Consider the following 27703-nt stretch of genomic DNA (forward strand, 5'->3'; position numbering starts at 1 on the left):
GCTCTGTTCTGGTCCTCACTCTGTAGACCAAGCTGGTCTTGAACTGAGGTCCGCCCGCCTCTGCCTCCAGAGTGCTGGGATTAAGTTTGTGCACCACCACTGCTGGCGTTGTCTTTTGTTTGTAAAGAAATTAAGAGGAGTGATGGTGTGGCTCAGTGGTGCAGCACCTGAATGTTGGAGGCCTTGGGTTTGATCCCTCACACCATCAAAACAAACAAACAAACAAACTAGAAATTGTGTCACAGTTATTGTTCCACTGGCCTCCTCAGCCCTATGTCTAGGTAACCCAAATATAGGGGTCCTTAGACACCCGCCCCAAGAAAGGGGCCAGGTCTGACAGGCAGTATCTAGGAGGTTGAAAGGGATGCGGGGAGAAATGCATCTTTGTTGCAGACCCATGTGGGGCTCTTTATGTAAATGGTTTCGGTGCCTAATGGGAAGAAGAAAAATGAGGCTTTGATGTGAGCCTCAGCATCTTTGTCAGACCGGTGCAGTGTCACTCAGGCTTCGGGGTGGCCTGCTTCTATTAAAGAGCTGTCAGCTGCTCTCAGGCCACAGCCCAGGGGCCTCTCTGGGTAAGGGTGTTGCAGAGCTGTCTACAGAATGCTGGTGGGAGAGTGAGTGTGGGAGCTGTGTTGGGAATGTCCGCCCAGCCTGGCCCCACAGTGGGCCTGAGTTTCCTAAGCCCCAGAGCTGTGGGCCACACCCCAATAAAATCAGAATGCCTGGGAAGAAGGAGATGGAGACAGGTGAGGGCCATCATGGCTGGCTGGACAGCGTGGCACACAGTGGGACAAATTCCTTCCCCCAGCAGGTCCAAGTCCAAGTACAGGGGAGGATCCTGCCGTTCCCACAGGCCTGTACAATCCAGGAGGCTTGCTTATGTATTGTGGAGGGATCCTCACGTCCCAAGGAACCTTCTAAATCAACAAAGAATGACAGAGAGGCCAGACCACCAAAGGCTAAAACTGGCACATTATGCTCTTGGTCTAGGAGGATGTGTGATTCCTACATGGTATCTATGGCAACGTTCTATTAACCAGAATTTGGTTACACCAGCTCTTGTCCCCATTCATTCTAGAAAACACAGAACTACTGATCTTTTTAGAAGTCTTGCTGGAAAAATAGGGGGAATAATAGTAGTCACCTCCATCCTCTTAGATGAGAAGACATTGATGTCAACTTTTATTGTCACAAAATTGGGATTGTGTTGAGTACCTGATTCTGTCCCTTTTTCATTGTATATCAGATCTTGAGCATTTGTCTAAAACAAGAAAAGCTCCTTGGAAGCAGTGCTACTGTGGGCTAGGATTGGAGGACCTGCTGTGCTGTGTGATCTTGTAGGAGTCAGTTGATTTCTCTGAGTCTTGATTCTTGCCTCTGTGCAGGGAGAGAGACTGACGGTCATTCCTCAGGTTCTGCTTCAAGGATGTGGATATGTTGCCTATCTCAGAGACCTGATTGTTACAGCTTTGCCCTCCTCAGATGAAAGAAAGCCTAGTGATGTTTGTGGCAGGTCAGGCACTGGACAACACTTACTGAGTATGTAGTCAGTGGGGTACCAAGGACCTGGCAGGTACTGCCCCCAGCAAGCATGTTCCCACCTCTTGGCCAAGGGCTTTGCATCTCTGAACCCTGGGCTTTGCATCTCTGAACCCTACCCTAACCCAGCCTCAAAGTCTGGTGGCTATCTGCCGGTTGCCTTCGTGGAAGTATATGCTTTGCAGCTAGTAACTCCTTGGTGAAGGGAGCATCTGTTGGTGTCAGCGCGATGGGGTGGGGCCTGGGCTTAGCTGGCCACAGGTGTGGGTAAGCATTAACTCTTGGTCCTACTGCAGTGCTCAGCAGGACTCCGGGGACTCAGGACACTTCCCATCTGTGTCCTGACCCCTCTTTACCAGGGCCCATATACAGAGCTGTTGATGATATACCTCTGCCATCGCTGATGAAATCTCACTATGTTCAGCAAGGGCTTCACACATCACAAAGCTTCCCTGACTCTGGCAGCAGAATTCCATGAAGTTTCCCACAGCTCTGTCTTCCTGGAGTCCTGTACAGAGGAGAACTTTACCCTCAGGAGGTCAGGTGCTTACCAGGGTCACATGGGATAAGGATCCGGTCGGCCATTTCAGAACTCTTGGCCACACATTCTGAAGAGGTGTGGGATGATAGGGTTGAAACAGAGTTAAAGGTCACCCCTTGGGCTATAGACATAAGAAAAGGAGGCATATACAATAGGGACACTGTTTCTTAGTCTTCTTGGGCTAGGTGGGTAGTGCCAGGCAGTGAAAACAGGCAAGATATCTTGGTACTCGTCAATGAGGGAGATGGAAGGACAGGGCCAGGCCACCTAGTATTCGGAAGGCTGGAGGATGGTGCTGAGCAGTTTGAGGGGCAGCTGAGTGTGCCAGAGGGACTTAGAGCACACAGAGGGCAGGACTCTGAGAGACAGGCAGCTCAGCAGGAAAGGGGCTAAAGGAAGCCGGCTCTTGAGTGTGCACAGGAGCCCTCGGCTGTGTGCTGTGGCCTCCTCAGAATCTGGAGCAAAGTTCCTTCCTTTCCTATTGGGCCACCCAGGGTTGAGGGCCTAAGTCTCGAAGTAGAAGTGAACAGGCGGCTGTCCCTCTAAAAGGAGAAGACAAAGCAGGCCTCGGCTTTTTTCAATATTCCAGTCAACTTTCAAGGGCCGGCTCTGGGCAAATGTGACCTGCTTTGTCTCCCTTGTGTCCTCAACATGGTGCACCAAGGGACTATTGCTGAGAGATGGGGACATCGAGGACTGAGGGGCACAGGGTCCCGCTTAGGGCATGTAGAAAGCTGGCACTTGGTGGGGCACAGGATATGAGTTTGTAGGGGTCTAGGAGAGGTTTATGCAAATGCAAAGAAGGGAAGAATTGATTCCCGCTAAGGAAGCTGGGAAAGGTTGACCTGGTATCTACTGAAGTACAGGGCAGCTGCAGCCCAGGAGGTCTTGGGCTGGAGGTACAGTATACTAAGTGGGGGTGGGGTAGGGTGGGGTGGGGAGGTTGAGATGAAGGGGTGGGGAGCCATTAAAGGCTTTATAGTAATAAAGCACCATGAACCTTTTATGGGGATACCGGGACAGAGGCTAGAGACCAGGGGAGCCCTCTGGGATGTAGGCATAGAATCCGTGGTGGCTCAGCATATGGCGTGCTCTGTACTGTGGAGTGAGGCTGGAGGGACCTTGGCAGGGGAATCCAGGTAAATGGTTGTGGGAGAGAATCTATGGAGTGGAGAGACGTGAAGGTGCCATGGATACACTAGATCCCAATCAAAAGATTAGAGAATCAGAAGAGAGATGGGCCAGGGGTCTTTGTCCTCAGAAAGGGGCCCAGGTTCAGGGACGAAATCAGTCACACAGACGGGCCAAAGGAGGGAACAGAGGGGAAACAGAATTAGTGCAGAGATGGGGCAAGGCTCACCAGTCCATCCAGGCCGCCAACTGTGGGATCTGCCTTGGGAACAGGCCAACATAACCTGTGATGGAAGGGGGAAGGAGTTGGTATCAGGAGAGCTTGTGGACTGGCCTGAGTGAGGCCTCCAGACAAGGTCTGGGGCTCAGGATTCTTCTCCACCAGCCAGGAGGGAACAGCCTATCTCCCAAAGAGCTTTGGGGCAGCTAGGCCTCAAGGACAAAGGCAGGCGGGGGCAGGGGATGGAGCCTGTAGCTGTGAGCTTAATGGCCCCGGAAAGGGGAAAAAAAAAAACCATAAAGCTGCAGAATTACGGGGAGACATAAACAGAGCTGTCAGGCATTAGCTGCAGGGAGACGGCTGAGCAGGGTAGAGCTGCGATCCTTGCGTGTGCATAAAAAGACAGAAGTTATCAAAGGAACCAGATTAAGGAGCTGCTGCTGTCTATGCCATACTCAGGCTCCCTGGCAGATTCCTTTCTTATACCTCAGCCTGCCGGCTCTGGTCACAGGCTCTGGTCACATGCTGACCCAGAGGCTGGATCTCAAGGATTGGCCAGGGCAGGGGGCAGAGCTGCCAGCGATATTGAATGTCTGAGTGGAAAGGGTCCCCAGCCCTGCTTGCAGAGGGTGGGAGCCAGGGCTAAGGAGGGAGGCGGTGCTGACCCTGACAGATGATGGCGCTCACACACCCTACCATCTTCATTTTCGCTGTTGTTGCTGATGACGTTAGCTAAGCACTGATGGGCTTCAAGTTCATCTTAAACCATCCCCGTAGTCCACAGCAGATGACAACCACTGCCCTCCTGAGCCGCAGAGATACTAGCCTGTGAGCAGGCATGCGCCTCTGCTGTGCAGAGGAAGCTCCCGACGGTCCGAGGCTTTGACACTCCCAGGTTGCAGAAGGGGTTCCTGGTGTGGTCCCAAGTGAGGACACGGTTCTGAAGAGGGTCTTTGGAGTACCTAATATGCAGACAGGAGCCTAGCCTGGGGGTTCTGGAGCCCCTCTTGAGTTCCTCAGCCCAGGCACCAAGGTGAGGGTCTGGGAACTATCTGCCGTGTTCTTAAAAACTTTAGGGAATCATGTTTTTCACAGGCTAAGAAAAATATCGATGGCTTTGCTCGAGGGTGGAACTTCATCCATCTACCTATCCACTCATTCATTTGACAAACATAAGGCCCTCCACAGCCTGATTCCCTTCTGCCCCAACTCACACATGTCCATCAGAAGCCTGATCTTTTGAATCTCTTAGGACAGCAAGTGGGCATCTCTAAATGCAGTTGTGTGCGAGGGGATCTTTTGTTGGTGGAGGTTCTGAAGGTTGTGAGGGGAAAGTGGACAAGGAGCCCTGGAGGCTGTGTGCACCTGGAGCCCATCTAGTATGTAAGGAAGAGAAGCATGTCTGAAGAGGAGGGTACCAAACATGCAGCGCCTCCACAGAGGATATGTGGCATTTTCAGTTCCCCGTTTACCTTTGCATGGGTCCACAGCCATCACTTGGGGATGCCCTTCCTTCACAGCATAGCTGGGGCTTATCTGCCCTTAAAGCTCCCCAGAGGGCTGGCACACATAGCTGCCCATCATCTAAGGGAACCTCATTCCTTTATGTCCCAGAACCTGCCTTCCGTCACCCTGTACTAGGAGTGGTTCGCCCTCCTGTTGACTACCAGTCAGGTCAAGGAGGTCGCTTGAAGGGGGGTGGCCACCACCACCCTCTTTAGCAGGGTTGGTGAGCTGTACATGAGGGTTTGGTGGGACCCCTTTGTCCTCTGGGCTTCAGACTTGCACTGGTTACCTATAAGTATTGGTCCTCCCTGGTTCTGGCACACCAAGCGTTTAAGTCAGACTTGAGTTAAGGACATGCATTGGCAGGTTAGTAATCTGACCCTGTCACTGCTCTCTAGGAGATAATCCAGCCTCATCCTAACTGGCCTCTATTATTTAATATGTTTATCTGGTGGTGTCACCCTGCTCTTGTTTGTGTTCTGTGGCTCACTGTCACTTAGCACATTCGTGATCTGGGTCCTACCTGTCTCATTTCCACATCCAACTCATGAGCCCACATTTTCAGACCCTGCCTCTCTGCCTCACTGGTCCTTTCCCTTCCCCTCAGTAATTCCTGCATATCCCTTAAGACGCAGGACTTCCTCTGGGTTCTTTCTCTGATCCTGTATCCCTCCCAGGTATAAGTCCGGCCTTTGCCTGTTCATCAGCACTCAACTGTCTTCTTCAAGGGTATTGATCTTTTGCTGTCTCCGGCTGCTTTGTCCTGGCACCTGTGTGGCACAGAGTAGACACTTGGGAACTGTTTCTGAGATGGAAGGATAGTTGGATAGATTGGTGGATGGGCAGGTGGGTGGTAAACAGGTGGATGATGGGAAATGGATGAGTGGAGAATAAATGAATGAATGGGTAGGTGTCAGATTGGATGAAGAGGCTGTATGGTCTACTGGAAAGCTCAGTGGTCCCAGGAAGTAAGCTTCAGAGGCTTGGGCAAGTCTCTGTCTTCAGTGAGCCTTGAGTTCTCCGTGTATGAAATAGTCTACTCAGCTCCTGTAGCTGGCATGAAGACAGTGGGCCAGGTATGTGGGAAAATGAACATGTTGGCTTGAATGGAGCTCCTGCAGCCCTAAAAGGACCTTCCTTTTCTGAAGGTCCTGCCCAGTGTCCCTGCCCTGACTAGAGAGTTGGGGCCAGGCTTCAATTGTAAACCCAAGTCTTGCTGTTCCCAAGACATCTTTTGGCCTGTCTGGATTTAACTGTATTCTCTATAAGGTAGGGTGCTTGTGTTCCTTGTGGTTTCTCTGGAGATGAAAACATTGTGGCAATCACACCCAGAAAACATGGGACTTATACCCCAACTACATATAGAGTCTTATGCCCTGGTTCTGTCTCTGGGCCAACTTCACCACCCCAGCATGGTTTATATAATGCTGTTAGATCTTTCATGGAATACACAAATGCCCTAAGCCTTTTTCTGTGCCTTGTCTGCAAAAATGTGTGTAGACAAAAATGTGACTGATGCTTAGAACAGAGGCCAGTCCTGGAAGGTCCGTGAGATTGGTCATAGTGGGATGGTAACAAGGTATTTCCTTTTCTTAGTGGACTCCCTCAGTCCTGGGAGGTGGATGTTTAAGTGCTGTCCCTACTTAAAGGATGAGGAATCACAAGGCTCAGAGAGGGGTGACTCTGAGGTCACAGAGCCAGTCAGCCCCAGCGTCTTGGGTACTTGCTCTTTGTTTCCAAAGACTTGTGAGGATGCTCTAGAAAAAGCTAGCTCTAGACCACAGCAAGCTATCCAAAACCTTCCACAGGCCTGCAGACGCAGGGCCTCCAGCCAGTCTGTCAGGTCAGTTCTGCCCAGAGTTGACGCGTGTGCCAAGACCTTGCTCAGGCCACTGCCATGAGGCCTGTGTGCCCAAACGGTGTGTCCGGCCACCCTAACAGTAGCCAGCTGGTGGGAGGATGGAGTCAGGCTTGTGTGACTCCCGGGAGTTCCTGTCTTCCTGGCCACACCTTTGCAGCCAGCAAAGACCAGTTGGGATTTCCAGCCCTTTGCCTCTGCTATAAAAAGTATGTCAATATTTACCTTTTAGAAGGATGGCTAGGTCCCGGGTCTACTCAAGGCTGCTCTGACAGTTCTGTTCATAGGATCTCTTTTAATCTTTCCTTGCACAGGCCCCACAGCTCAGGTTAGGGGTAGGATTTGGTCCCTTATCTCCAGGAGTTCTCACAGTTCCTAGCCTTTGGATTCACAAACCCTGGATAGCATCTGGCTGTACATTTTACATGTTTTGTTGGAAAGATTACCGGAGAGTGTATTGCTGGGCCACACAGAAGGGAGAGGAAGGACACACAAAACCTAATAGTGCCTTTGAACACCAGCCCTGGGGTTCTGACTGCCCGGGTAGCAGCTGCCCACCTAGGAAGATCTGTGTAGACAGTGATCAGGCCCAACTCTATACCCTATGGGGCCTTAGTATACTCTGTACCAAAGAGAGTACAGGGTATAGGAAGTTGTAACTGCTAGGCAGCCTGTCTCCATCTAGTCATGCTGAGGTAGAGGCAGGTAGCCAGAAGCCCAAAAGATGAAGCTTCACTCATATAAGCAGTTCTGGTTTTCTTCCAATTTTACTCCCATTGTTTTAATTCCTTGGCTGGACACTTCGTTGGGGACTCCAGTGCTTTCTGCTACAGGTGACTGAATTCGCACAGATGACTTTGGGCTGGGACAGTGGCCACATGGAGTTTTTATTTGGATCCGTATTGCCAGAAGGTACTTCATTGAGGTAGGACTAGTTAACCTGTCCACCCCATCTGGAGAGGGCTCCCCTGTCTTCCATGTCTCACCAGCCAGGCAGAGGCAGCACAATGCCTATATTTCCTTCATTCTCAGAAAACCAAGTGAGTGATGTCCTGATGAACACCCCCAGAGCCGGGTCTATCTGTGAAGGGAAGGGCGGAATGACTGGAAAGAGTCTAAATCCAGCACCCCTCAGGGGTGCAGTCTTACAATAGCTCTGCCAGTTGGATGCCTAGAATGTTCTACAACTCAAGAGCATGAAACATGGAACAGTTAAGCAAAGTGCCCAAGGTTACCCAGGTCTGCATGCAAGAGCTGGGATTTTAACCCTCAGCCACTTACTGTCAGGGATTCATCATGTAGGATATGGAGAGATTGCATCTCTCATTCACCCCAAGCCCCATGAGCTTTCTAAGTACCCTGGCTGCTTTAACCTTTGGAGCCCCTCAGGAGTAGATCCAGTCTGCCATTCTCTACCAGTTACGATTTCTCCCACAAGTTTCCAAAGTGAGGCAGCTGTGGGGCAGGCCAGCTTAGCTGTGTGCAGCTGAAAAGGGGCCCTCCCCAGTAGTGATGGTCTGAAAGCCAGGAAGAGAGTTCTGGAAGGTTGGATACAGTCAGAGGCAAGGTCCAAGTGGGCCTGGGCCTGGGTACAGACCCAGCACACACACAGGTATTGTGTTCACTGAAACAAGGCCAGTGTTCAAAACAGCTGGATGCTGGACTCAACTGCCCAGGCCTCATGTTTTCTCTTAAGTATCTTCCCATTTCATAGCTGTTTGGAGAAGGTAATTGGCCAGCTTTCCACTTGGACTCAGGAAGGTCCCCAAAGGTCCCCAGGAAGTTTCCCCAGGTTGCCCCTGGAACAGGCTGCCAGCTCCCTCTCACTGGGGCTGCTTGTCAGAGCAGCCACCACCAGCATGGCACAGCTGAAGTCCTCCTTTTCCTGTGGGGAGAGCGGCTGCCCGTCCAGCACCTCCCCACCTTGAGGACCCGTTAGATCAAAATCAGAGCATTCATCTCATCTGTGCGGACAGTAGCACTGCATAGGAACATTCAACCCTAAAAGAACTGGAAATTTATCACAACAGCATGCGTATTTGGAGGAGTATGCTCTGGGTCACTGAGATTCAATCTTCAGGTGAGTAAGATCTGTAGAATTCAGTCTCATGCCAAGACGCCCTGACAGAGTAGGTTGGCCATGTGACCCTTGGCTCCATCCCTGTCCCTCCCCCTCCCCTGCAGGCAGACCAGTGTTGTGAAATTTTATGCCCATTCATTTGTTTTTACCCTCAGGAACCACTCTTCATCCCAGCCAGAAGCCCAGCTTAGAGCCCTGCCCTGGAGGCCACCAAAGAGTAGAGTCTAGAACAGCCTTTCTGTTCTTTGGCACCATTTCCACTTCTGGAAATGAGAAGTGACATTACCCCTTGGGAAGGAGAGTTGAGGTTAGAAGCAAAACCTCTGGAGGCATCAGGCGATCTCTTCAAACAACATTGGCCTCTGGTGAGGAGCAGGGTTCAATAGTGAGATTGGAAGAACTTTCCAGAACTGAAGGAGGGCAGAGCCCAATGTATACCATCCCCCAGTACCTTGTTTCTGCCTATGTACCAATCCTCTTCTCCCTCCTAACCGGCCTGGCTTCCAGGTCCCTCCCAGCTAAAGCCTTGGCCCAAGAGTGTCACAGCCACCCCAGGGTGTCAGCCGCTGGCCTGCTGGGCCTCTTTACTGATCTGCATGCTACGATTGGCCCTCCGGTTTACTCTTGAGGATGAACTTAGCCCAAACCCCGGCCCCTTAAGGCCTCCCCCCCCCCATCTAGTCGAGTCAAGCCTCAAGAGAACAGTCTCCAGTGCCCAAATAGGCTGTGCTCTTTTCTGCTGCTAACCCAGTGGTTCTCAACCTTCCTAACGCTGCGACCCTTTAACAGTTCAAGTTGTGGTGACCTCCCCAGCCATAAAGTTATTTTCGTTGCTACTTCATAACTAATTTTGTAACTGCTAAGAATCATACTGTAAATATCTGTGTTTTCCAATGGTCTTAGGCGACCCGTGAAAGGGTCGTGACCCACACGTTGAGAACTGCTGTGCTAAAGCCATGGTTTCCGAGCCTAGCCACTTCCTCCACTTTCTCTGCTCGCTGCCGCCGCCGCCGCCGCCGGCAACTGCCTTCTCCTTAAAGAGGGAGGGCTCCTGAGACCCCAAATCCTGAGACTCCTGGATTGGCCTATGAACAGTCCGGAAAACGCCAGGGTATTTGAGGGACCCAGTCAAATGCTGGCCCTGGCTCGGCTGCCCGCCCATCTGGTGCTCAGCTCTTCTAAAGAGGGCAGAATGAGGTTTAGGTGGGTGGCCTTTGGGGGGGAAGGGGCAACCACAACGGACGCGAACTTCCTGCGACCTCATTTCTGAGGGAAGAAAGGCCTGAAAGAGGGGAGCCAAGCTGGGGTTCTCCCTGGGGCGAGCCTAGGCAGACCAACCAGAGGAGGGAGTAAAGCAATCGCTGGAGCTTCCTGTGTGCTCCTGGCATTTCCCTAGACCCTGGCTCGGGAAGGGTCTTGCTTTGAAGTTTCCGGCAAGACCAGCCCACTGCTGTCCAAATGGCTTATTTGTCTAGTGGCATAGGGAAGGGGACTGGCGGTGGGGGTGGCAGCGCCCCGCTTGGCGCCGCTGCTGCCTGAGGGTCCGTGCTTTGGGAGCTCCAGCTTCTGCGAACTAGAGGATGTGGAGACCAGGCCGAGAACCCCAGGGGGACTCGGTAGTCGGGCCGGCTGTTTCAGGCTGGCGGGGAGCTGAAGCCGCCTCGCACCGCCACTCCGCGCAGGGTGGGAGGGAGCGAGGGAGGCGAGGGGACGAGCGCCGGCTCCCCGCCCCCATCCCACCCGGTTCCGATATTTAGCTGAAAGGCACGCGGCTCCTAATCGGCCCTTTCCAGGCTGAGATGTAGCGGCGCTCTGCCCGCGCAGGGGCGGGGGCCGGGCCGGGGGAGGCGCGGAGTCCGGAGCCTGCGAGCGAGGTGAGGAGCCCGCGTCCTCGGCTGCTGGAGCGGGCGGGCGGGCGCGCACCGCCGAGGCAGATATAGAAAGGGGGGCAGGTTAAAAATAACCCTCTTCGGCTGGGAAGCTCGCGCTCACTCTCTCGCCTCGTTCGGTGCCAGAGGACTCCAGGGGAGGTGGCGTTGGGGAGGGCAGCGCGGGATTCCCCTCCTCCGCCGCCGGGCGGGGTGCCGCCTGCACGCCACGGGTGCACGTGTGCGGGGCCGCGCGCCCGGGCCCCTCGGCCCGGCCCGCGGCGCTCTCCCCAGCCTCGAGCTGCTGGCTGCCGCCCCGCCCGCACCCACCGCGGCTGTAGGAAGCGCTCCTTTATTCATTATTTACGAGCATTAATAGGTTTGGGGCGCGCATGCTGTGGGAGGATGCGAGGACGCCACGGGGACCCTAGCGTTCGAGGAAGGGTGCGGACCTGCGGGAAGGTCTGCCGGGCGGGGGGGCGCTCGGACGCTGTCCTTTGCGGGCGCGCACTTAGCCGAGCCGAGTGCGGGGGCTGCGGGCCCCACGCCCCGCCCCTGCACGGCCCTCGCCGCCGCGTCCCTGACGCAGCCCTGGCCTCATTTATCATCATCTTTGGTCAAGTGGAGTGTGCAAGGAACAGCTGCTTCACTCGGCTGACTTCCGAGGGCGGCTACAGCGGGAATCAGGAAAATGAATGATGGAGGCTGGGGGGCCGCCCCCAGGTCCGGGTGCAGGCGGGAGGGAGGCGGGGAGCATCCTGGCTGCCTCTGCCTCTGCCTCATGGCAAGCGCAGCGCCCCCTTCCTCTCCGGGCGCCCACAGCCCCGGCGGATCGCTGGCTGAGGACGGGCGGGTGTGCCGGAGGTCGCCGTGACCTTGCTGGGGTCAGTGGGTTGGGCTGTGGAGGAGGCGTCGCGGCGTCTTTGGTGGCCCTATCCGGATTGGCGGAAGGCCGGGGAGACGAGGAGGGGGAGGGGAGTACCAATGGAAGGTGAAATTTTACCTGCCCCTGAGGGAGTCCTGCGGATTTTCTCCCGGCGACGGCCGCGCTCTGCCTTTGTCTTACATGGCCGAAACATCTGTAGCAGGGGCGGAGAGGCCGCAGACCCCACCCTCCGCGCGGCTCCCCAGCCAGCTCCGTGCTGCAGCCCGCACCTCAGTGTGGGGTCCTCGCCCGCGCCCTACCCCGCCCGGTGTCGATGGGGCGGGGGCTGGCTGCGGAAAGGGTTAATGGCCTAGTCGCAGACCCTAATTGTCAGAGCTAGGCCCCGCTTCGTTCCAATTACCCTAAGTAGAGACTGAATGCGCAATTAACGGAGTCAGCTTGCCAACTGGAAAGCTGTCCCCGCTTTCACATTGAGCGGAATACTCCACCAGCTGACTTGGACGAAGCAATTTCCTCTGCTCTCCCCTTTCTCTCTCCCCCAGCCCCTTCTCTTTTTCTCTCTGCTTAATAATAAAATTATACCAAGCAGTTTGCGGTGTGGCAGGCGGCCAGAAAAGCGTTTCTTTAAACGCCGCCGTCTCACAATTAGGCAGCAAGAGGATTTGACACGCCGAGGCGGCCTGACAGGCGGCTTCCTCCCCTGGGGGCCGGTGCAGGAGGGGGCTCCAGTGCCCGGCTCCCCCATATGGAACCGGCACGGGGAGGGGGCCAGGGCTGCACCTCCCGTGCTGTCAACAAGCTGCAGTGAGAAGCCCTTGGGGCAGGCAGCAGGGGAGGTTCCACCCAGCTCCGGGAGGCAACAAGATCTTTCCTTGCTGGGGTCTAGAGAAGGAAAGCCATGTTCTCTGTTTCTGTTTGACAGAGAGGCATCTGGGGCCCACAGCTGCTGAGCCTGGTGGACAAGTCACTGACCCTCTCTGCGAGTTTGGGATTGGAATGTTGAGGAAGAAGGTGCCCTGTTCCTGGGGGCTGGTTGCTTTCCCATGCCGATACTGTCTTCCGAGGAGGTTAAAGACAGCACTGTCTGTAATGAGCCAGAGACCCCTCTGCTACTGCTGCTGGGATAGCAGGCCTAGAATCCCCATGGTCACATAAGAAGAGCGGCCATGGAAGCACCAGGGACCAGTGCCCTGGAAACAGGGTACATTGACCACTGGCTATAAGCAGCTGAACCCAGAACTGGATTGAGGTAGGCAGCAGCTGCTGTAGGAGGAGCTGCTACTGGAAGCCACCTTGCTGGGTGCTGCCTCCCAGCACCTTCTGGAGGGCAGCCACTTCCTTCCCTCCTTCTCCTTCCTGCCCCGGGTGTCTGTCCTTCAGCAACAGCTCTCCGTGCCTTAGACTACAGAAGCTCTGTACACCCCCCTGGAACTCCAGGCTCTGCTCCTCCCCACCCGGACCTTTGCTGATTCAAAGTGGGCTCCGAGAGCAGTGGGCACCAACACTAAAGGCCGCAGAGAGGATGCAAACTTCACTCTGTGCCTTCCCAGTTAGCTACTCTCTGTGTCCTGCCCACCCCTCACCTCCTCCTGAAACTGCTCTCTGGGCCTCATCCCCCGAGGCTGAAGACAAAATAATATAATAAACACAAAGCCAGGAGTGTCCCTCCGTCCCACTTAGTCACAGTATTTACAGGGGCAACTCTAGGGCCAGAGTAGGGCTGTGGAGCTTAAGAGCAAAATGCCGACCGCCCCTACCTTCAGGCTCCTACCCTTAGGAGGCAGCTCATTGTGCCATTAATTATGTAATTACTGCTGTCATGAGCCCCACATGGGAGCCTGGCAGGGGTCCCAGGAGGGGGGAGGGGCAGGGCCTCACCTGTCTCCTGTGGAATGTTTCCAGGGCCATTTCCTACACCACCTCTACAAGCAGCGTGGGGCCTCAGGCCTACCTCTGTAGCACTTAAGTCCTTGCTGCACCCAGGTCACCCACCTTCGTTTGCCTGGGCCATGCCGCCCCCGAGGCCTGCTCTGGATCCAGAAAACATTATGGGTGCTCCTTGTTGCATTGAATACCTAAGTTCCCAGCCCAACAAGAGCTAAACTGCATGGGTGTCAGCCTGCCCAGTATTTGATGGGGAGTGATCACTGCTGATGGTCAAGTGAAAGCCGGCAGACGGGCAGTCTTCCTGAACTCTGCACTGCTTGAATAACGGCAATAAAAACCTTGAGACTTGGTTGATAGGTTTTTGTTGTTTTGTGTGTGTGTGTGTGTGTGTGTGTGTGTGTGTGTGTGTGTGTGTGTGAGAAAGAACAACTTTCTGGAGCTGGTTCTATTGTGGGTTCCAGGGATTGAACTCGGTCACTAGGCCATCCTATCTAGCCAGCCCTGGTAACATTTTTGAAAATGGAAGGCATCTCATACTGTACATACCTGACTTGTGACCTGTTACAGGGAGAAAAGACTGTTCTGTGCCCATCCCATCCCCCACCCCACCCCACCCCGTGCTTGGGACTGAGATGTACAGCCTGTCTCCAAACCCCTACCTAATACTTTGCTCCAGAGTGGATTCTCTGTCCATCCTTAAGAAAGGGTCAGCGCTTAATGAATGAAGCAGAGCTGTGGCCCTAGCCCATGCCAGCCAGCCCCCACCCAAATATGCTGCGTCTCATCACCTGACCACTTACTCTGGATTGTTTTCGCAGGGTTAATGTGACATTTGAAGCATGATTCGTTTAATACATATTTATTGTTCTGGGCAATGGGGACATGGCTGTGAATAAAATAGGCAAAAATCCCTGCTCCCTGGAACTTTTCATTTGAGAGGAGGCTAGTAATAAGTTAAGGCAAAAGGATCAGTGCTTTGCCGAAATACAAGGAGGCACAAGGGGTGTCATTGAAAATATGGGGATGACACAGAAGTAGAAGTGTGGAGCTGGGTAGAGAGGTGTATAGATGTCCAGGAATGGTTTTCCTAGCAAAGGGGACGGCCAGCACAAAGGACTTGAGGCCCATGGAGGTGAAGGCTTGCCCAAGGTCAGAACCCTGTTGGCATTTAGACAGCCTGCTACTGGCTTGGCACCTCTTTGCCAAGTTAAGTCCTGGTCCTTCTGGGCACATGAAGTGGAGAGGACAAGGCTGTACTGATCACTTTCAGCCTTCTGTAAGGATGGGTACTGCTGGGGCTTGGAATGTGGACCAACCCAAGCAGCCCGGAAACTCCCTGGTTACTCTAGACACTGGATGGAAAAGCACTATCTCTAGCCAGACCCCTAAACGTCTGGTCTTCGAACCCTGACTGTGGGTGGCATTAGTGAGGTCAGGCTAGCTTGAGCTGAACGTGATGGGAAAGGCCCTGCCTTCTTCGTAGTTGGACACACACCCCTCCCCCCCCCCGCCTTTTCTGTTTCTCTGTTTAGACAGATGGGTGGTGGTGACTGTTGAGTGGTAAATAAAGTGACCCCAAACAAAGCACCCACAAGAGACTGATGGAGAAGCGACCGCCGCTGAGGTGCTACAGACAAGCCAGCCCTGATGGCGGGCACCGGGCCGGCTGGACTCTGGGCCCCTGCTGCTGAGGGCATCCCGCCTGGGATCCAGTGCATCTTAGTTAAAGACACCGTAGGGCCGTGTCTGAGAAAGAACAGGCACAGGGCGTATGGGCATGGTGTTAGACCCCACTCCATTCCCTCAGCACAGCAGGAAAGATGAGTTGGAAGGGGGTTCTCAAACATCCTTCAGAGAACTCAGATTCAGCCTCTTATGAGGTCTCCAGCATCTGTGAGGCCATCTTTTTTTTTTTTTTTTTTTTTTTTTTTTTTTTTTTTGTTGTTGTTGGTTAGCCCTGGCTGTCTGGAACTCATTCTGTAGACCAGGTTGGTCTCCAACTCACAGAGATCCACCTGCCTCTACCTCCGAGTGCTAGAATTAAAGGTGTGTGGGCGCCGCCGCTGCCGCCACCACCGCCACCACCATCACTATCACCTGGCTCCATCTTTTTTTTTTTAAGTTAGTTTTACTGTGTCGCCCAGGCTGGCTTGTGACAGTGCTGATAATTGAACCTCAGGCCACGTGAATGCTGGCTATACCACCCAGCTCTACACCTAACCTGCCCTACTGGTCCTGAACTGGAGATCTGATCCTCTTGCTTCAGATTCCACGTGCTGAGATCACAGGTTTATACCACTACACCCTGCTAATTTTCTCTTTCAGTGATGGGGATGCTGACCGCATGCTAGACACCCCTGATCTGTCTTCTACTTCCTACTTCTCCGCCTGCTTCCGGCTACTCAAGACCCCAGAGTCTTCCTGGGGGACCTGTAAAGAAGGTGTTGCCAGCGTGGGGTGGTCTTGAGAGACTGCTTTGGGGTAGAGCTGCCTTATCACCACTACCACCCCTGCCCTAAGCAGGTCCATCAGTTCCTTCCTGATGCTAGCCCCTAGCCCAAGGAGTCTAGCCTAGTCTCGAGGCCTGTGATGTCTGACTGTTCTTGTGGGTTCCATGGAGATTCATCCCTGCCTCCCAGGCAAGCCTGGCCATAAAGACTGGCAAAGAAAAGAAAAGAAAAAAAAAAAAAAAAAAAAAGACAAAGACCTCCAAAACCAGCTGGGAATGGCTTGATGATTCAGGCTCACTCAGGCCACATATTTAATATTATTTTGTGTGTGTACATGGATGAGGGCTCTCTTGTGGAAGCATGTGGAAGAGGACCTCCAGTGCCTTCCTCTACGGCTTTTCACCCTATTTCCTTAAGGCAGTCTCACTGGCCCTGACTAGGTAGCTAGCAAGACCAGACTCTACCTGTTTCTCCCCTCTTCTTCCCCCTCCCCCTCGCTACTGGGGTCACAGACTCACACAGCTACGCCCAGCTTTCACATGGTGCTGGGCTTTCAAACTCAGGCCCTCGTGCTTACACAGCAAGCTCTCCTACCCACTGAGCCGCCTCCCAGCCCCCAAGTCTTGTATTTAGTATTCATCTGTAACAGATCGGGAGGCCCTAGGGGTCTCACCTATCCATTGCTCCCCGAACATCTGTCCCTTCTCTGCCTCCAAGGGGGTTAGGCTTTCCATTTTCCCTGCAACTACCAATCAGGTCATAAAGCAGCTGTAGGTAGGTGGGAAGGCCAGTGGCTGGGGGCTGCCAGTGAGGGGGGACATGCCTCTTCCTACCCCTCTCTCCACCTTTCTTCCTCTTTTCCTCAGGATAACATTGCCACAGGGCAGACTGGGAGCAATAGCAGCTCTGGCCCACAGAATACCCATCTTACTGATGGGGCCAACCCTCGAGCCTGAAGAGGCTCTGGACTAGTGACTGGAGGCTGGCCAGATCCTATAGGTAGGTTTGCTTGTTGGAATTTAGGGTACAGCTCAGTTTAGACTTTGTTTAGCAAGCTAGAGGGCCTGGCTCTGTCCCTAGCACCACAGAAATACAGAGCCAGGCTTGCAGGCTGGGTCTGGCCTGCTGTAGAAGGACATGTAGGCGGGTGGGTGCCCATGCATATATCAGCTGGCCTGAACTCAGCTCAGCTTTCTTGCTGTCTGTACCAAGACACTGGCTTTCAGGGTGGGCATTTCTGGTGTGGTGTTTGATCTCCACTGATCAGCCAGGGTCACTAGCAAGTCCTTAGCCCCTCTGAACCTTACCTTTAGCTATAAAAGGGACACGGTCGGTGGCCAGGCCCCCCTCCTAGAGTCTTTGGCAGAAGGGCAGTGCCCGCGGCGCAACCTTGACAGCCTTCAGCACAAGTTCATGGCTGTGCTCATGCCCAGTGGCAGGGACCGCTGCTCTGTCAGAGGAAGTTATCCAGACTCTAAGCACCATCCAGGTCCACAAAGATCCTGAGATCTGGTCCTCGTTGGGCCTGGTGTGTTCTTCTCTCCAGTGTCTGGAGTAACCAGTGGTTACAAGGTTGGAGTATTCATGCCCCTAGGGCCAAAGAGGGTTGCTCTGGATTCCCATCAGCTGCCTGCCAGATTCTGCCAGAATGGCTGAGGGAAAGTCTTGGCAAGTTCCCAGGAGAAGGGGGAGGGAAAGAAGCTGGGGCAAGATTCCCTTTCCCAACCCTTACTGCTGTTAGTCCAGCCACCTCGGCTGCTGCTTCCTCCATGTTGAAAGGTCACCATTACCTGTGGGGGCATTCGTTCTTCTTCCATCTGCTCTCTGCTGCTGCCCACCCCGGTCCTTTGCTAGCTGCCTCTCATCCCTTCCATGTCCTTTCCTGGTGCTCTTGAAAAATAATCATAATCATAATAATTAATAACAACAGAGCCCACTGCAAGCCTGAGGTGGCTCTTAAAGAGGCAGCACCCTATTTTCTCATGGCAGAGCCAGCAGGACCTCCACAGCTCCAAGCTGGCAGCTAGGATGCCACCGTGCCTGAGCCTTTGTTTCTGGCCCTTCCTCTGCCAGGGTTGGAGGGTGGTGCTGGGGCACATGTTTCTGCCTGTGTCCTCCAACAGGCACTGGGCCTCTGGGATTTTAATTGAACTGTCTTTTCTTAGAGATAGATGCCTTCCACATCCAGCTGCCTGTGTGCATCAGGAAGCCAGCCTGTAGTCCTGTGTGGGGAAATTAAAAGGCGCAGCAGCTGGGCTGATTAGATGGGGCAGGGACAGAGCAGGCAGGGAGGGGACACTGTTCATGGCTCCCCTCTTTTTAGATAATGTCTCTGGTAATGCATTTTGGGAATGTGGCGGTGGGGGTGTAGGGAGACACACACACACACACACACACACACACACACACACACACACCCCACTCCAGCCGTAGAAATGTTAATGATATCTACAGGACACTCAGCAGGAAATGAGAGTGATCTGGGACTAATAAAAACCGAAATGTAATTTGTGCAGATATATGAGGGAGGCAGATGTAGCCTTCAGAGCAGTACGGGTTTGTACATATAAACACACAGCCAGGGAGAACAGCGAACTGGCATTCTGTGTCCTGGTCTTAGAAGTGGCCCACCAGCAGTCGTGAGCAGGGGTGACATCCACCTACACCCAGAGTGTGCTCTGCTCTGGGAAGGTGAGGGCAGGAGGCACAGGCCGCCCACCTGGCTAGATACTGCCTCCAGCCCCTCTGGATACACAGCCTGGGGTGTTTCAGCCAAACCACGAGGACTGGAGTGAAGTAGATCCAAAGGGTAGGTGGGCCCTGTCTTAGGGAAGGGTTAGAGATGGAGGTGATGAGCTGGGGGTGGGGCAGGCAGAAGGCTTTGACGAGCTGGGGAGGGGAAAGTTGTTTTAGGGGCAACTGGGTCCGGCCCCCTGCTGTGAGCTCTGGGCTTCTCTGGATGCCTGGGCATGCCCTGTTCCTGTGGGTAGCGCTCTTCTGCTCCCTTCCTGGGTCAGTTCTAAGACAAAGGAAGGAAGGAAGGCACCTTCGTGGGGTCCAGACCTCCCCGCCCGTGCAGCCCCCCCATTCCTACCTCTCCACCCCCACACTGACTTCTCAACAAACAAACAAAACCCCCTGAAACCTTTGTGGTCTAAGGCAGGCCACACCTCCATCTTAGTGTGTTTTGGAACAAGAACTGGAAAGTCCCAGTTCCCTCCTGGGGGCTTGAGCCGCTTAGTCCCAGAGATCTTGTACCTCCTGCGTTGAGCCTGTGTGGTGGCCTGGGTAAACCCTGACATGTGGGGCGCAGGCTCACCAGCTAGCCCTCTTTGTGATTTCTCCAAAGCTTGGGGACATTTCCCTCTCCCACCACTGAGGATTTTCTGGGGTAACCAAGCCAGTCAGTTGAAGGAAGCCAGCAGAGGTACACAAGCCTGTGTTGTGACTCTGTGCACAAAAGCGCCTGCCCTCCCGGTGGGCCAGACACTACCTGCCCCTGTCCCAGATCGGGGCTGCCTGCACCAGCCCTGGCCTGTGAAAGTTAGGGGCAGCTTGGCAGGAGGGGACAGAGAAGAGGCAGGGTAGTGTGCTCCCCAGTGGCCAGGGGACTGCGTCTCTGTCCTCTATTAGTATGCATCCCCACACTCTGGACTACATAATCTGTTTATGCACCTATGATACCAAGAACAGGAGGCAGGTGCTACCATCCTTCATTCCCAGGAGTCAGAGGAGGGGGTGCTTTATGTGGACAGTTGTCTTAGCAGCCCCCAGTCAACATCTGCCAGAAGGGACAGAGTCCAGATGGCACTGCAGGGGAGGTGTGTGTGAGCGTGCGTGTACGTGTGCCTGATAGGTCCTTTGTACATGTGTGGATTCCTGTATGTGCAGTCACAGCAGGCCTTGCAAGCGGCTCTCCCCGATTGGGGCGGGGTCCTCATGAGTACCTAGTGTGGTTGGGTCGTGCTTAAGTATGTCCACTCAAAGACTAAGAGTATGGGGTCCAGTAGGGCCCCAGGGGACAGAGTGGAATTACTCTGCTAATTTGAACTGTCTGTGAGGGCTCGGCGTGGTGGTACAGACGAGGTTGGAGGGAGGAGCTGGCAGGAGGAGGGGGGGGGGCGTTCCTGTGACTTGTCTGTGTAGCTCTGTTGGACGGTCCACGTCCGTGGCAGTCCTCCTTAGCACGACTCAGCTGCAGGCACCGTGGAAGCGGAATTTCGGAGCCCGTCTCCCAGCCCCAGAGGCTGTCAGTCTGTGCACAGCTGGTGGGAGGGTGGCCGGGAGGGCTGCCGGCTGAGGCAGAGAGAGCGGAACATGGCCCATCTGAATGTTTTCCCTCTGCACCACCCCTTCTCTTCGCAGATAACCGGCCCGAGTCATGCAGTCTTTTCGAGAAAGGTGTGGTTTCCATGGCAAACAGCAAAACTACCCGCAGACCTCACAGGAGACATCGCGCCTGGAGAATTACAGGCAGCCAGGTCAGGCTGGGCTCAGCTGTGATCGGCAGCGGCTGCTGGCCAAGGACTATTACAGCCCCCAGCCCTACACAGGCTATGAGGGTGGCGCCGGCACACCTGGCACAGTGGCCACGACAGCTGCAGACAAGTACCACCGAGGCAGCAAGTCCCTGCAGGGGAGGCCGGCTTTCCCCGGCTATGTTCAAGACAGCAGCCCCTACCCAGGGCGCTACTCTGGCGAGGAGGGTCTTCAGACCTGGGGGGGCCCACAGCCCCCACCTCCCCAACCGCAGCCCCTGCCAGGGGCAGTGAGCAAGTATGAGGAGAACTTGATGAAGAAGACGGTGGTGCCCCCAAACAGGCAGTACCCTGAGCAGGGCCCCCAACTTCCCTTCCGGACTCACAGCCTGCATGCCCCCCCACCACAGCCTCAGCAGCCCCTGGCTTACCCCAAACTCCAAAGGCAGAAACCCCAGAATGACCTTGCCTCCCCTCTGCCCTTCCCCCAGGGTGGCCACTTCCCCAGCATTCTCAGTCCTTCCCCGCCTCCTCCACCTACGCCCCAGCGGTGCAGGGCGGTGGGCAGGGGGCCCACTCATACAAGAGCTGCACAGCACCGTCCGCCCAGCCCCACGACAGGCCAATGAGTGCCAATGCCAGCCTGGCCCCAGGACAGCGGGTCCAGAGTCTTCACGCCTACCAGTCGGGCCGCCTCGGCTATGAGCAGCCGCAGCCGCCGCAGGCACTTCAAGGCCGGCACCACACCCAGGAAACTCTCCACTACCAGAACCTCGCCAAGTACCAACACTATGGACAGCAAGGCCAGGGCTACTGTCCGCCGGACACAGCTGTCAGGACTCCAGAGCAGTATTACCAGACCTTCAGCCCTAGCTCCAGCCACTCCCCTGCACGTTCCGTGGGGCGCTCTCCTTCCTATAGCTCCACCCCGTCACCACTGATGCCCAACCTGGAGAACTTCCCCTACAGCCAGCAGCCGCTTAGCACTGGGGCCTTCCCCACAGGCATCACAGACCACAGCCACTTTATGCCCCTGCTCAATCCCTCGCCGACGGATGCCGCCAGTTCCGTGGACCCCCAGGTCAGCAACTGCAAGCCCCTGCAAAAGGAGAAGCTCCCCGACACCTTGCTGTCGGACCTCAGCCTGCAGAGCCTCACGGCACTCACCTCACAGGTGGAAAACATCTCCAACACGGTGCAGCAGCTCCTGCTGTCCAAAGCTGCCATGCCCCAGAAGAAAGGGCTCAAGAGCCTCGTGTCGAGGACTCCGGAGCAGCACAAGAACCAGCACTGTAGCCCCGAGGGCAGCGGTTACTCCGCTGAGCCGGCAGGCACGCCACTGTCCGAGCCGCCCAGCAGCACCCCCCAGTCCACGCATGCCGAGCCACAGGACACTGACTACCTGAGTGGCTCCGAGGACCCTCTCGAGCGCAGCTTCCTCTACTGCAGCCAGGCCCGCGGCAGCCCCGCCAGGGTCAACAACAACTCCAAGGCCAAGCCTGAGTCTGTGTCCACCTGTTCGGTGACCTCACCCGACGACATGTCCACCAAGTCTGACGACTCTTTCCAGAGCCTGCACAGTACTCTGCCTCTGGACAGCTTCTCTAAATTTGTGGCAGGCGAGCGAGACTGCCCACGGCTGCTGCTCAGTGCCCTGGCACAGGAAGATCTGGCCTCTGAGATCCTGGGGCTTCAGGAAGCCATCGTTGAGAAGGCTGACAAGGCCTGGGCTGAGGCTTCCAGCCTGCCCAAGGACAATGGCAAGCCACCCTTCTCACTGGGGAACCACAGCACTTGCCTAGACACTGTGGCCAAGACGTCATGGTCACAGCCAGGGGAACCAGAGACCCTGCCTGAGCCCTTGCAGCTGGACAAGGGTGGAAGCGCCAAGGCCTTCAGCCCGGGGCTGTTTGAAGACCCTTCCGTGGCCTTCGCCACCGCTGACCCGAAGAAGACCACCAGTCCCCTGTCCTTTGGCACCAAGCCTCTGCTTGGGGCTGCCACTCCAGACCCCACCACGGCCGCATTTGACTGCTTTCCAGACACGACCACTGCCAGCTCTGTGGACAGTGCCAACCCCTTTGCCTGGCCAGAGGAGAATCTGGGTGACGCTTGTCCTCGCTGGGGCCTCCACCCTGGTGAGCTCACCAAGGGCTTGGAGCAGGGTGCGAAGGCCCCGGACAGTGTCGGCAAAGCGGATGTACACGAGAGCCCTGCCTGCTTGGGCTTCCAGGAAGAGCACGCCATCGGGAAGCCCACAGCGGTGGTGCCTGGGGACTTCAAGCAGCAGGAGGCAGACGGGGTGAAGGAGGAAGTGGGTGGGTTGCTGCAGTGCCCTGAGGTGGGCAAAGCTGACCAGTGGCTGGAGGACAGCCGCCATTGCTGCTCCTCCACTGACTTCGGGGACCTGCCGCTGTTGCCACCGCCTGGCCGGAAGGAGGACCTGGAGGCCGAAGAGGAGTACTCCTCCCTGTGTGAGCTGCTGGGGAGCCCCGAGCAGCGGCCCAGCCTGCAGGACCCACTGTCCCCCAAGGCCCCGCTGATGTGCACCAAGGAGGAAGCAGAGGAGGTGCTGGACACCAAGGCCGGCTGGGCCCCCCAGTGCCACCTCTCGGGGGAGCCTGCCATCCTACTGGGCCCCTCCGTGGGTGCCGAATCAAAGGTCCAGAGCTGGTTTGAGTCTTCACTGTCACATATGAAGCCAGGAGAAGATGGGCCAGAGATGGAGAGAGCCCCAGGTAGTTCGGCCACTTCAGAAGGCTCCCTGGCCCCGAAGCCTAACAAGCCTGCTGTGCCTGAGGTGCCCATTGCTAAGAAAGAGCCCGTGCCCAGGGGTAAAAGTTTACGGAGCCGGCGGGTCCACCGGGGGCTGCCTGAGGCTGAAGACTCCCCGTGCAGGGTACCAGCACTTCCCAAAGACCTCTTGCTCCCAGAGTCCTGCACGGGACCCCCCCAGGGACAGGCAGAAGGGGCTGGAGCCCCAGGCCGGGGGCTGTCAGAAGGGCTCCCCAGAATGTGTACTCGCTCTCTTACAGCTCTGAGTGAGCCCCAAACTCCTGGACCCCCGGGCCTGACCACCACGCCCACACCTCCTGACAAACTGGGCGGCAAACAGCGAGCCGCCTTCAAGTCTGGCAAGCGGGTAGGAAAACCATCCCCCAAGGCCGCATCCAGCCCCAGCAACCCTGCGGCCCTGCCTGTTGCCTCGGACAGCAGCCCCATGGGCTCCAAGACCAAGGAGCCAGACTCTCCCAGCATCCCTGGAAAGGACCAGCGTTCCATGGTCCTCCGGTCTCGCACCAAACCCCAGCAGGTCTTCCATGGCAAACGGCGGCGGCCCTCGGAGAGCCGGATCCCGGACTGCCGTGCCCCCAAGAAGCTCCCTGCCAACAACCACTTACCCACCGCATTCAAGGTCTCCAGTGGGCCCCAGAAGGAAGGCCGGGTGAGCCAGCGGGTCAAAGTCCCCAAGCCCGGTACAGGGAGCAAGCTCTCAGATCGGCCTCTCCACACGCTCAAAAGGAAGTCGGCGTTCATGGCTCCCGTCCCCACCAAAAAGCGAAGCCTCATCCTGCGCAGCAACAACGGAAGTGGACTGGATGGGAGAGAGGAAAGGGCCGAGGGCTCCCCCGGCCTCCTGAGGAGGATGGCCTCACCCCAGAGGGCCAGGCCCAGAGGCAGCGGGGAGCCGCCCCCACCCCCACCCCTGGACCCACCTGCTGCATGCATGGGGTTGGCTACACCATCATCCCTGCCCAGCGCTGTGAGGACCAAGGTGCTGCCACCCCGGAAGGGGCGTGGCCTCAAGCTGGAGGCCATCGTACAGAAGATCACCTCACCTGGGCTCAAGAAACTCGCCTGCAGAGTGGCAGGGGCTCCTCCTGGGACACCCCGGAGCCCAGCCCTACCTGAGAAACGTTCGGGGGGCAGCCCGGCTGGGCCAGAGGAGGGCCTGGGAGGAATGGGCCCTGGGCAGATGCTCCCGGCAGCCCCCGGAGCCGACCCGTTGTGCAGAAATGCAGCCAGCAGGTCCCTAAAAGGCAAACTCTTGAGTAAGAAACTGTCCTCTGCTGCTGACTGTCCCAAAGCTGAGGCCTTCGTGTCCCCGGAGACCCTGCCATCCCTAGGGGCTGCCCGGGCACCGAAGAAAAGGAGCCGGAAAGGCAGGACCGGGGCCTTGGGACCCTCTAAAGGCCTGTTGGAGAAGCGGCCCTGTCCTGGCCAAACTCTGATCCTTGCTACCCACGACAGGGCCAGCAGCACTCAGGGTGGAGGCGAGGACAGCTCCAGTGGAGGAGGCAAGAAGCCAAAGACAGAGGAGCTGGGCCTGGCCTCCCAGCCCCCTGAAGGCCGGCCCTGCCAGCCCCAGACAAGGGCACAGAAGCAGCCAGGCCAAGCCAGCTACAGCAGCTACTCAAAGCGGAAGCGCCTCAGCCGTGGCCGGGCTAAGACCACCCATGCTTCGCCCTGTAAGGGACGTGCCACCCGGAGACGGCAGCAGCAGGTTCTGCCCCTGGATCCTGCAGAGCCTGAAATCCGACTCAAATACATTTCCTCTTGCAAGCGGCTGAGGGCAGACAGCCGCACCCCAGCCTTCTCGCCCTTTGTGCGGGTGGAGAAGCGAGATGCGTTCACCACCATATGCACGGTCGTCAACTCCCCGGGGGACGAGCCCAAGCCTCACTGGAAGCCGGCCTCCTCTGCTGCCTCCTCCTCCTCCTCCGCCTCCTCCTCCTCCTCCTCAGAACCAGCTGGGACCTCTCTAACCACATTCCCTGGAGGCTCTGCGCCGCCGCCGCAGCAGCCGAGGCCCTCCCTGCCCCTCTCCTCCACCATGCATCTGGGGCCTGTGGTGTCCAAGGCCCTGAGTACCTCTTGCCTTGTCTGCTGCCTCTGCCAAAACCCGGCCAACTTCAAGGACCTCGGGGACCTCTGTGGCCCCTACTACCCCGAACACTGCCTCCCCAAAAAGAAACCAAAACTCAAGGAGAAGGTGCGGCTGGAGGCACCTTCGAGGAGGCCTCTCTGCCTCCCGAGAGAACAGTCAAAGGCCTGGAATGTGCAGTCAGCACCACGGCCACCGCCGCCGCCACCGCCGTCACCACCGCCGCCCCGACCCTGGGGAGGCCGTCCCGGCCTGATGGCCCAGCCGACCCTGCCAAGCAGGGCTCCCTGCGCACCAGTGCCCGGGGCCTGTCCAGGCGGTTGCAGAGTTGCTATTGCTGTGACGGTCAGGGGGACGGGGGTGAGGAGGTGGTCCCAGCTGACAAGAGCCGCAAACACGAGTGCAGCAAAGAGGCCCCAGCAGAACCTGGTGGGGACACCCAGGAACACTGGGTGCACGAGGCCTGTGCTGTGTGGACCAGCGGGGTGTACCTGGTGGCCGGGAAGCTCTTTGGGCTGCAGGAGGCCGTGAAGGTAGCTGTGGACATGGTAAGAAGCCAGACCAGCTGGGGTAGGGGATGGGGTTTTGAAGTACCAACAGGCTAGCTGAGGTGTCTGTCTCCAGGGCTTTATCGTGGGCCAAAGAGTAGCCAGGGTGCACTCTCCAGACCCTGGAGTCCCTTGAGGGAGTGTGGAGGCAAGTTCCAGTATTCCTGGGGCCACAGCAGGACACACTTACCCATCCTGCCTCAGGGTGTGTGCCACAGTTCTGTGATCCATTGGGCCGGTCTTCCCACACACCCTACCCAAAACCGGAGCTGCTGGGTCCTGGCGAGACAGAGCCCTTCTTGAGGTGAATGCCGAGGTGGCCTGATCTTCCCTGAACTGGGACATGTGGGCTAGCTTCTAAACAGCATGTGGCTAAAGCATGGGACACTGGCCCTGGGCAACCCCGGGTTACCTGGCCGTGGAAGCCCCGAAGCTCAACCCTCCAGTTCTAAGACATCCCTTCCGAGAACTTTGGACCGCTGCATGCCATCTGCCTCTGCCCTGTCCTTCCTCCCGTGGGGCACGGCCACAGGACCCAGTCCATTAACACATTGGTCTTGAGGGCTGTATCTGGGCTCACAGGTCTGGGATGGAGAGTGCTGAGCTCTGGCTGCAGCTAAGGTTCCTCAGACCAAGGGGACTAGAAGAGGCCACTCCAGAGCCCATGTTCCCCTGAAGTTTTGACCCCAGGGCAGAAGACTCTCAGATCTGCCAGGCCCACCTACTGCACACCGACCTTACTGGGTATTCATACCAGCTCTGTTGATTTCCTCCTCCTCCCCCTCCTTCCCTCAGTCCACTGTGGGCAACTGAGCTCAGAGGACCGTGCCTGTCCCAGCGGCCTCCCTCCTCCCCACATCTACTGTCCCAGCTCCTCAGGAGCACTCTGTCCAGGCCCCATCCTTGACCTTGGGGACCACTATGGATGCTGCCCTTGGCTCCAGGCTCCAGGCATCTCCTGTCCATGGTGATGGCTATAGACTCTGTGGGCCCTGTTGTCCACCCATCTTGCTGAGAAGGGCCTGAGACACAAGGCAACCCAGCCTCAGTACCTCAGCCAGTTCATGCAGCAGGCAGGCAGGCAGGCACCAAACCCCATGTCCTGCCTGTCACCGCTTTCATGGTGACTTAGGCTTTACTAAAGCTGTCTTGAAATAGTCTTGTCTGTCCCTTCATTGGAAAGTAACAATCCTGGAACCCCTGTCCAGCGGGGTACCTGATACCCCGCATTATCCAGGGCTGCCTTGAGGGTCAGGCCTGGGACCCAGTCACCTCATCCCCAAACCCCAGCACTGGGCTCATATCAGGGAAACACTGGTGAGTGCAGGTAAAGGCCCCTGTTCCTGGTCTGGCCCTGTGCTTCTGGCCTCCTGTTGCTCATTCTGGCACACACAGAACATCCTGTTGAGCTGAGGAGGGTGTAAGGGTCACAGGCTCACTGATGAGCCCTGTCAATGCTGCAACCCCAGGGTAACAAGGAAGGCCAGGAGAGGCTCTCATTGGACAAGGGTTGGCTGCGTATTGAAGGTGTCTCCTTGCCAGAGGTGGGCCTGGCTGGCTCATGACTGGCAGCTGGGGCCTGCTGCCAGGTTGTACCCCACAGCCACAGGCTCATAGTACATCCCCCCCCAGAATACACTGGGGGATAGGCTAGGGTTTCCCGGGTTCCCTGGCGAGTGACTTGCAGGGTCATAGTTGAGCCCACTGCTTTCTGCCTCAGTGGCTTCTTGCACTGCTCTCTCCACGAACCAGTCAGACCCTGGTTCAAGTCTAACTTCAGGAGGCTTCGTGTCTTCTGCAAGCCCCAGAATGCCAGCTCCACC

At 56.3% G+C, this 27703-nt stretch overlaps 1 protein-coding gene and 1 long non-coding RNA gene across 2 annotated transcripts in view; one reads left to right on the top strand and one right to left on the bottom strand.

The window, feature by feature from the left end:
- Positions 1-27703, top strand: part of Rai1 (retinoic acid induced 1) — a 64552-nt gene that overhangs the window by 29390 nt on the left and 7459 nt on the right. The window contains 3 exon segments of the mRNA XM_028856515.2: positions 20335-20951; positions 20954-25444; positions 25447-25880. Of these exon segments, the coding sequence (XP_028712348.1) occupies positions 20351-20951; positions 20954-25444; positions 25447-25880 (5526 nt within the window). The 5' untranslated portion in view covers positions 20335-20350.
- On the bottom strand, positions 1200-12027 carry LOC114682572. Its single transcript, XR_005090329.1, has 4 exons — positions 11750-12027; positions 3444-3498; positions 1932-2050; positions 1200-1380 (listed from the first exon to the last, which is right to left on the bottom strand). It is a non-coding gene; the product is annotated as an uncharacterized LOC114682572 (long non-coding RNA).

This window comes from Peromyscus leucopus, chromosome 8b (assembly GCF_004664715.2).
Source record: "Peromyscus leucopus breed LL Stock chromosome 8b, UCI_PerLeu_2.1, whole genome shotgun sequence".
Classification (NCBI taxonomy): Eukaryota; Metazoa; Chordata; class Mammalia; order Rodentia; family Cricetidae; genus Peromyscus; species Peromyscus leucopus.